The sequence below is a fragment of the Bubalus bubalis genome, chromosome 10 (genome assembly GCF_019923935.1).
Source record: "Bubalus bubalis isolate 160015118507 breed Murrah chromosome 10, NDDB_SH_1, whole genome shotgun sequence".
In the NCBI taxonomy this organism is placed as follows: domain Eukaryota; kingdom Metazoa; phylum Chordata; class Mammalia; order Artiodactyla; family Bovidae; genus Bubalus; species Bubalus bubalis.
The window spans coordinates 23,606,324-23,616,515 of record NC_059166.1 but is presented as its reverse complement, the minus strand read 5'-3'; the positions used below and the strand labels follow the sequence as shown (position 1 = coordinate 23,616,515).

General features: G+C 43.7%; 1 protein-coding gene across 11 annotated transcripts in view; it reads left to right on the top strand.

The window, feature by feature from the left end:
• The first annotated feature begins 6,328 nt into the window (after nt 1–6,328).
• Nucleotides 6,329–10,192, top strand: part of AIG1 (androgen induced 1) — a 269,768-nt gene continuing 265,904 nt past the window's right edge. For 4 of the 11 annotated variants that reach the window (XM_045161928.1, XM_045161929.1, XM_045161930.1 and 1 more), the window contains exon 1: nt 6,342–6,576. In XM_045161928.1, coding sequence (XP_045017863.1) covers nt 6,436–6,576 — 141 coding nt within the window. In that variant the 5' untranslated portion in view covers nt 6,342–6,435. Of the gene's footprint in view, nt 6,577–6,698; nt 7,092–10,192 lie in introns of those variants that run through there. The other 7 variants (XM_045161932.1, XM_045161935.1, XM_045161933.1 and 4 more) reach the window with 7 other exon arrangements.

Here is a 10,192-nt window from a genome sequence, read left to right as displayed (position 1 = left end):
AACCCTTCTCAGTGAGAATAAGAAGAATTAATGTTTACAAAGTTCTTAGATCAGAGCCTGGCCCACAGTAAATGTTATGTGAGTGTTTATTAAATAAAAAATAGATACATTAGAACCCTGGTCTCCTTAGTGCTAGCCTACTATCCTATGACTCAGCACTTTTTGAAGCCTGCCAGGAAATCACAAGTATCTCCTGGTATCATCATTTAGCTTCATGTAACAGAACACTTTTCTACATTGCTTTAAACAAATACAGGGAGTTATTTTTCTCCCATCACAAGAAGTCTGGAAGGAGGCCACAGCTGGCATAGGTTCAGCAGGTTAAATATATCAGGGCAAAGAGCTCTGAGATTCTCTGCTTCTTTTTTTTGAGCTGACCAAGTGGTTACTGAAGCTTATATACAGTATATACAGTGAAACAGGAAAAACAGGGATGGTGGTGGTAGGGGCTGTACTATTGCAGCATTTCTCAAAAGTCTTTTCAGCAGATTCTGACTTTCCATAGAATCATGGCTTGGTCCAGATACATCATTGCATTCCCAGGTGAATTTCCAAACACCCTTTTGGGTGTGTTCTTCTGTGTTCCGAGTCCAGCTGTCAGTGAAGTAAGTAATTCACCAGGTTTTCTGACAAATGAAATTTTTTTATTAAAGTGTTTTTTTGATGTGGACCATTTTTAAAAGGATTTTCTTGAATTTATTACAATATTGCTTCTGTTTTATGTTTTGGCTTTTTGGCCCCAGGGCATGTGGAATCATAGCTCTCCAACCAGGGATAGAACCCACACCCACTGCTAAAGTCTTAACCACGGGATTGCAAGGGAAGTCCGGACACATGAAGTTTTGAGAGGAAGGCAAAGTGGATGCTCAGCTCCTGGGATGGGAGATGAGGTGTCAAACTAGCCTGGGTTCCAGTGTGTCTGCTTGGCTATCAGTCTTCCCTTGGGACAAGGGAAGCTGGGGTTCTCTCTGCTCTCAACTGGCCAGTTTCACAGATAATTTAAACTGGCTTCTGGCACTTGGCAGGACTGCTTGACAGTGCCGTCTCTCATGGTAAATCATATGTTTCCTGAAAACAAAATGAAAACAAAATTGTTTAATTTTGTCTAACTCCTCTTTAGTGTTGGATGTTTGTTACACTAGGTTCTAAAATGAACTTTTAACTAGCTCTGAGGATAACTAACACACAGGGCTAGTAAATGGACTGCAAACATTTAACTGCCCTTAACTATGGGGAAAAGTTCCTTAATATGGTAAGAAGAATGATCAATCCCACCATCCCTGCATTCCACATTTCTGGGATATTGCCTTCCTGCAGATGCTACCAGCTTGCCCAATGTCTTACCTTCTGTGGACAAAGAGTTTGGGACCCAAGTTTATAGTTTAATTAGCTGTTTCACATAATTTCAAACTACTGAGAAATACATTTTCCATCTTACAAAAGACAGGGAGTGTTCTTTGGCAACTACACCCCCTTCAAGTTGCTTACTTCCACTTGAAGGGCATCTCAAGGCAACCCCTTATGAGGGTAATGGTGGTTGTTTCGGAGGCTCATAGGCTGCCCCATCAGGAAAAGATGCCTTTTAGTTTAATGTGAAAGTGTTCCCTAGTTGGCAAAATATTTGCAAAAATAGGCATTATTAGAGAATTTTTGCCAGAGATGGGCCTTGAGAGATGAGTAGAAATTTGAGAGATGGAGAAAATGACATAAATCATTAGTGCTTAAGGGGCATGGAAGAGCAAATGTTGAGTTTTGGGGGGGTGTTCCTATGATGACGAAATACATAATTATTTTAAAAGGTGCAGTAACAGAAGTTGAAACATTGTGTTAAGGTCAGATAAATGGAAGACACTGAACACCAAGTCAAGGGAGTCGGTTGTAGGCCATGGGGAGCCACTGACTATTTCTGAGGCAAGGAATGACATAATTGAAGCTATCGTTCCAAGAAGATAATTCTTGTGGCCGTGATAAGGGGTACTGAAGGTGCAAGGATGGTGGTAGGAAGAGCAGTCACAGAGCTTATGCACTAAGGCAACAGCAGTAAAAATAAAAACAAAGGCTCAGAATTGAGAAATGTGGCAGATAATGGATTCCTGTAATTTGACTACTGGTTGGATTTTGGGAGGGAGAGGAACCATTAGAGGTCTCCCAATATGTCTGTTTTCTCCTTATATTAGTGTTCTGGAGGTGTCATTGACAAAGTACCGCAAACTTGATGGCTTAAAACAGTTAACAAATTTACTGTCTCAGAGTCTGGAGGCTAGAAATGGAGGTGTCGTCAGGGCTGGTTCCTTCTGAGATTTGTGGGCAGAATTGGTTCTGAGCCTCTCCCACTTTCTGGCGACAGTCTGCAGTCCCTGGTATTCCCTGGCTTGTCACGACTCCAATCTCTGCCTCCAATTTCCAGTGGCATTCTCTGTGTGTCTCTGTCTCCTTATAAGGACACCATGTTGGATTAAGGATCCACTAGGATGATGTCACCTGAACTAATGACATCTGCAATGACTCTGTTTCCAAAGAAGGCCACTTTCCAAGGTCCAGGAGACTAGAGCTTTCACATATTTTCTTGGAGGACATATTTCAACCTGTAACATTCTCCCACCCCTTCCTTACAAATGGAGCCCTGATGTGGGGCCTGGCCCAGATGGAGGCTGCCTTTCTGGGTGGAGAATTGTGTATCTCGTTTCATCAGGCGTCCAACCCAAGCAAGTTGCTGCAGCCATTCCTGACCTTGAGACCACATCAGCAGTTCTAATCTCACCTGACTGACAAGGGGAAGCTGACAGCTGCCATGGAGGATAAGCGGGGGCCACTCAGGGGCAGGAAAGCAAGGAAGGGCTGAGTGAGGGGCAGGGCTCCAGGGCAAGCCAAGCCCAGCTGGGATGAAGACAAGGTTTCAACTCACCATCTTTTCTTTTTAAACAGTGTTTTTCATTTGTGAATTTAAAAAAATCTGTGTAAAAAAATTTTTTTAATAGTTATAAAAAGGCCCATACTGGAGGCTGCTTTTCCGAGCTTTGGCCACATGGAAGTGCCCTGGCCAGTGACATGAAGGCAGAAGTGTGATGTGGGAGCTTCTGTAAACATCCTTTAACAGACAGCATGCATATGCCCTTTTGACCTGACTTCATGTTTTCCTTCATCCTACTTCAAGGAATAGGGATGCCAAAGTAATCTCAACCCTTACAGAGGAGGAGGCAAGATGGGGTATGATTCTAAAGCAGGCTTGAGCAAGTTCTTTGGATATCCTGGGTAAGGTGTGAACACGGCCTTCTTTCAAAGTCCCAACCTGCAGCTGACTCCAGCTGAGTGACCCTAGCAAATGGTCACCACACCAGTGTGGTGATGGTGGTGTGGTTTTGGCTGACTTAACTTTTAAAAATTTGAATTAAAATGCACCCACATAGGCCATTTACTCATTTTTCATAGATCCAATTTTACCCTATTATCTTACATCTAGCTTTACTTATATATATGCCTGGTCTCTGAATGATTTGGATTTAAGACCTCTGAAATATTATAAAAATATCTGTTGAACATTTATTTAGACTAGAGGCTGAAGACTATGGGGGGAAAAAAGACCCCTTGGTGATGGAGGTCTTCCTCTTTTCTACTGCCCAGAGCAAGAGATTTCGAGTTCCAAACTCCTGTATATGGTCCACTCAGCACAAGCTCTGCAATTTCCCTGACACCCACTGGGGAGAGGAAATTTAGCAATGACTTACTGTCATTCTAAAATGCGTTTAGAAGGTTCTCTTACCATTCATTCACCCATCCATCGAAGCAGTTTATATGAACGTTTCTTCTAACAACACACAGTTTCCTCTGTGAGAACAATCCTGGTAAGTGAATTACCTTCAATGTGCCACACTTCCAGGGATATTTTGGCACCATTAAGAGACTGTGGGCTTAATGGTGACTCAGTGGTAAAGAATCTGCCTGCAATGAAGGAGATGTGGGTTCCATCCCTGAGTTGGGAAGGTCCCCTGGAGAAGGAAGTGACAATCCACTCTAATATTCTTGCCTGGAGAATTCCATGGACAGAGGAGCCTGGCGGGCTACAGGCCATAGGGTCACAAAAGAGTTGGATACGACTCAGTAACTAAACAACAGCAAAGAGACTGGCACCCCCAGGCCATCTGGTTCTTCTAACCCAGTACACTGGTGATGCTTCCAGACAGTGGGGACATTGCAGAGGGGGCAGTTTTTGAGAAGGAAATAACGAGAACAGGTAGAATGTGAATCACCACTGAGCCATCCGCATGGATTGTTGACAGCTGGAGAATGACATCTTACACGATGAAGAGGGACTGGGAAGGTGGATGTGCTTCGAGATGTTCTGGTCTGGATACATTCACATAGAGAGCATTTCTGGCAAGACGAGTAGCTTTGGCAAATCTACCGACAGATCTCCGGGAGTGAGGGGGTGCTTCAGATCTGCGTGAGATTTAGCCAGGAATGCGCCTAATCTCAACACTACGCTTTCTGAAGCTTTTCAGTGACTCCCTTTGATGTTCAGAAATCTCATAACTTAGTAGAGCTCTCTATAGCAAATAGAGTCCATTTTAAAACCTGAAAATAACTGTTTACATCAGCTACATCAGCACAGCTGCTAGTTGCTGCTGTTCTTTTGGCCTGTAAGTAACAACCATTCCTGGTTAATAGCAAAAAAACAGTCTGGCTAATGAAAGGCACTGGCACTATATTTCATATCTAAAGCAATTTTTAAAAAAATCTGTAATGAGCATCAATTATTGGGAAAAAGAGTGATTTTTACCTGCTTCTTAATCTTCCCAATTGCCCTCTAGAGCAAAAGAGCTCTCCTTGGAAACTCAGTCCATAATAAACACATGTATGTGAACAAATATACACATTATTTTGCCAAAGGGTGATTTCTTTGGTTTTTGAGCTACTAATAATCCCTGAAAAGTGGCTTTCTCAACTAAATATGCGGTCATTACAGTGTATTTATAGTGATTAAAAATCTTTATTAGGGACTTACTTAGATTTTCAATAGATCTGCGTTTTAATTTTGCAATTTTATGACCATGGAGCATGGACACACAATTTTTTAAAAATGCACCCAACTTCTACATGAAGATAAAACCAGGCTTTGTCAATAACGAACAGTTTTATGATAGTAGAATCTTCTTGGAATTATCTTGATTTGAGGGACACTATAATTTCTATTAGCATAATTATAAGGCCAATTAGAAAATATATACTGGGTTTCTCAATTTTGGTTAAGAGCTCGGTTGGAAAAATTCAGAAAAACATTTATGAGTTGCTACTTCACCTCCAGCACTCTGCTTACCCTGCCCAGACTCTACATTCTCTGACTCAGAGACTATTTGCAGAGGACACCTGTTTTAAATGTACCAACAGGAAATACCTATGTTGTCTTTTCATAATCTGATGCTGCATCTGGTTAGCTGAAATGTGACGCTGCCCACGGACTGAAGCAACTTCAGTGTGACAGCATTTACTGGAAGGCAGAGGGAATCCAGTTTATATTTATTTTCCTTCTATTAAGACCTGGCATTGTAGCATAAGAAAAAATAAATAAGGAAAAGGGCAAAACCAGTTTAACTCTCAAAAGATGAGTATTAAATTACATACAGGAATTTTACATCCAGACTCAGTATGATTTGCCCTTCATGCATAAAACTTGTCTGACAATGCTTGCTTTATAATATTTTATTTATAAACTTTTTGTCCAGTCTGTCTTGTTATATATTGACAGGATATTTATTAATATAAACCTTCAGTGGAAAACTGCAGGACAGTCTGCCCACTGGAATAGAATTAACAAGGGAATTTCACAATTATTAACGGTAGTCTTAACACTAAAATTCCAACTGGGTCCAAACGCAAGCGAGTCACAGGGGGCGGGTGGGATGCGCGGTGGGCGAGGGTTTACACCCCACGTACACGCCTCCGACGGTGCCACTCAGCCAGCAAGTCCCCGAGCCGGACCGTTGGTCCATACTGGAGTCCCCTCCTCCCGAGCGGGTTTCCAGGTTCCGATGCCCGGCCCCGCGCCCACCCAGACCGGGCCGCGCTCCGTCTTCACCCGGCAGACGCCGCGGGCCGCGGTTCCCGGAGCCCCATGCGCGCTCCCCGAGCCCCGGCCGCCCTCGGAGGCCGCCCACCCGCTCCCGGGACTCCGAGGGGGTGTCCCCGGCCAGGTCTCCAGGGCTGGCGAAGGCAGCAGCAGAATGACGGAGATGACGAAAGAGCTGACGCCACGCCGCCCACCCGGCCGCCGCCGGAGCCCGCACACGCCGCCCCGCCTGCGAGGTCGCCCGCGCGCTCGCGCTCGCGCCGGTCCCGCGGGGCGCGCCCCGCCTCCTCCCGCCCCGCCCCGCCCGGGGTTCCCACGGCGCCCGCCCGTGCCCGGCGCCGTCCTCCCCGCCGCCCAGGCCTTTGGCGAACATGGCGCTTGTCCCCTGCCAGGTGCTGCGGGTGGCCATCCTGCTGTCCTACTGCTCTATCCTGTGCAACTACAAGGCCATCGAAATGCCCTCGCATCAGACCTACGGAGGGAGCTGGAAATTCCTGACGTTCATTGATCTGGTAAGGCCGCCCCCCTCCCCTACCCCTTCCTCCCCGCACCCGGAACCGGCGTGTGTTTGTGGTTGCGCCGGCATCTGCGCGCGTGCCGCCGGCATCCAGCCGCGTCCTCCCTTCTTCCCCAGTGACTGCGTCTCAAAGGCCCCGCTGCCCCCGCAGCAGTACCTTCGGAAGCACCCAGCGTTACCTGGTAGCTGGGGCACAAGTGCAGATGGGTCGAAGCCAGGTGGTGGGCTCTTTGGAGGGGAACACACACCTGCTTCTAAGAGGTGCCTTGGGAAGATTCTCCTCTTAGCAAATGGATCGGACGACCTTGATCAGGAGCGGCCTGAGACCCATTCGACCCCCAAGATGCTTTCCAGAGCACCCACCGTGGGATCAATTTGCAGCAGCTGGAAGACACTGGATATCTTCGAATGACTTGGAGCTTCCTCTGAAAGGACTAGAGTTGTCCTCACGAAGAAGAGAAAGCTCCTCAGAAAGAAGAGAAATCGCCTAATAAAGTTGTCTTCCTTTTATCTGTTTTTTTCCCCCTTGTCACTAATTTACTTTCAAACTTTGTCCTCAGAAACATTAGAAGAGAAAGATTTTCCAAATGTATTCTCAGTGTGACGCTACACTTCTCCCTATCTTACCGTGTAAAAGTTCACAGTAGTTTGCATAAGCAGCTCCTCTGTTGGCACAACATCATGGCCTTGGAAGTTGTAGTTTGTTCCCTTTTTTTCCGACAGCTTACCACTTTTGGCACTAAAAGGGCCAGAGAATCAGCCTGAGCATAAGACTCAATAAGGACATGGGGTGGAACCTAGGAACTTCAAGGTGATAGGTGACTAAGACGAGCTCAAACACACACTAAAAGATGGTCAAGTACGAACAGAGAAAACAAAAGCGAGAAGTTCTAGGGACTAGTGAAAATGTAGAACCCAGTAAATCGATCGCCAGAACTACCGCTACACGAGGTTCGCTGCACAAACGAGATTGTAATCTCTTATTGTTGACCCTTCATTTTGATGAAGAGAACTTGATACCTGTTTTGAGATACTTCCAAAGGCTGAGGATCCTTCAAAGAAATGCAGTTAGCGGGAGTTTTGTGTAGAAATACCGTTTTAAATCTGTATTTTGTTAGATATGTTCTGAGAGGAATTTAAGTCATTTTTTTCTCAGCACTCTCCAAACTGGGCACAAAGACTGCCCAGGACATGGTGTTTCAGGGGTTTCAATTTTCAGTTCCTCAACTTCCAGCTCTTTCTTGAAACTGATCTGCCTCTGAACATGGCTATTGCCTGCCAGTTTTCCTTTCTTCTGCCCCATTCATCCAAGGCCCAAGCATGTGACAAGGCTCTGTGTTGTATTTATCTGTTCCTTTTAGCTTTCAGAAGATGGACTGGTCTTACTAGAACTATCTTCATATTTGCTTGAAAAACAAAGTCAGGCTTGTCTTGACAAAAAGTCGTCTTGGGTTGATTAGCTCATCCACGGGCCCTATCTTTTCTAATCTTCCATAGACTCAGTGAAACCTGCAGTCCTGAGGTTCTAAAAAATATGGACCAGAGCATTAGAAATTATGTCCCCTTTCAACTGTGCAAACTTAACTTATTTAGATGTTTAAACATTTAGATGTTATTTAAAAATATGTGCATAGATTTTCAGAATTCTTTTTTACCGGCTATATGAAGAAAATCTGTTGAATCACTACCTTATCCTGTTCTTGATCTCCCTTAGAGCTGGCCCAAGGAACTGCATTGAGTTGATACACTGATGAAAACCCCACCAGAACCATAGGAGCTGTGAACAGTTCTCAGAAGTATTAGATGTAATTTTGAGGGCATAGGAGAGAGGATCAGCAGGTGAGAGGGGTACATATTGAGGGTGTCATTAACCCGTGCAAGAGATGACACCTTCTCACACTGGCATGGCTTACTGTGTGTTGCAGAAGAAGACTCACAAGAAACAATATATCTCTCATAACCTTTGTGTGACATCAAACTTTAGTAGAGCCCATCTGACTCTGCTTAAACTGTCATACAGTTTGTATTTTAGCATTTGGCGATTGGACCTGCCTGTTTTAAATAATGATAATCACCACAAACATGCTTTTGTCTATCAGAATTCAGGCCATGGATTCAAATTTGAAACTTTTACTTTGTTTCACGTTTAGATTCAGTTTGCATAGGGCCTTCAGCCAATCATTCAAACTCTATCTCTGTGGCTTTGGATTGAAATATAATAAATCCTTAGTCTAGAGTTCCTGTGAGAAAGTACAGTCTAGAATATATTCAAAGAAACACTCATGCAAAGTGTTATTCTTTTTGTTATTAGAGATTTAGAGTCTTTGGCGCTTAAGCATTGTACAGCTGTTTAAACAACCATCCTGTCAATCCCTATTAATGGCATGAAAAGATTAGGCTACTATAATTTACTCATTTAATTTCTCATTTTTTTGTGTGTTTTAAGAAAATAATAAACACTATTACTTCAGTGCTTTGGACATTTTTAATGGTTCTAAACCCATTAGAGCAATTCTGAAAGAAGATTTAGTTTCTTAAAACTTCAAGGAAAAGGCCCTTTTTGTAGGCAACTTAGATCACAGAGAATCAAGACATTTATCCTGGTGGTCACACCTGATTCTGTGATCGGTGGCATCAGTTTACCAAAATGTAGCTCAGAAATTTCAGGCAACATGGATCCAGGAGAATACGGTTATGCAGCAATGGCCATTCCAGCCATATCTGTATCTTTCTTTGAGTATGAGAGTCATCCCAATAGAATCAGAGCTCATGGCTAAAAACTGAAATGCAAATTATTGCTATCAGTAATCTTATCCTATTATTGTTATTCCCTAAGAGCTTCGTTTCCTAGAATCAAAGAACAGTGAGAGAACTAAACGTCCATCAGGAAAATTCAAGTCAGTAAATGGAAATGGAATACTTGGCATGACAGGCAGAATAATAGACCACCCACCACCCCTCCAAAAAAAAAAAGTCTGCATCCTGATCCCTGAAGCCTGTAAATATGTGAGGTTACATGGCAAAGAAATTAAGATTGCTGATCAACTGACCTTCAAAGAAGGAGGTTTATCTACAGTTTATTGCAGTTTATCTACGTTACTGCAAGGTTTCTTAAGAGTGAAGGGACGCAGAAGAGACGAATGAGTCGAAGGAAGATGTGCCAGTGGAAGAAAGTCACAGAGAGATACAACATTGCTGGCTTTGAAGGTGAAGGAAGGGGCCAAGAGCCAAGCAATGTGGGAGGTGTCTACAGGCTGTAAAGGGCAAGGAAATGGCCTCTCTCCCAGAGACTCCAGAAGAAACACAGCTCTGCTGACACCCTGATTTTAGTCCTGTGAAACCCATTTTGTACTTCTGACCTCCAGAACCATAAAATAATAAATCTGCATTTAAGCCACTAAACTTATGGTAATTTGTTGCAGCAGCAATAGAAAGCTTGTACACTTGGCTCTAAAGCCTGTGACCTAAAAAAAAGCCTTAAATGTTATTGTACTTATGCAATAAGATAGTGACTTAGTTCTTTATGTATAGTAGACAATTGGTTAATTTTAGTTTTAACCAAAATACAGGTTTTTCCCTTCTGCATCTGTGAAACTGTGCTGGGGAGACAT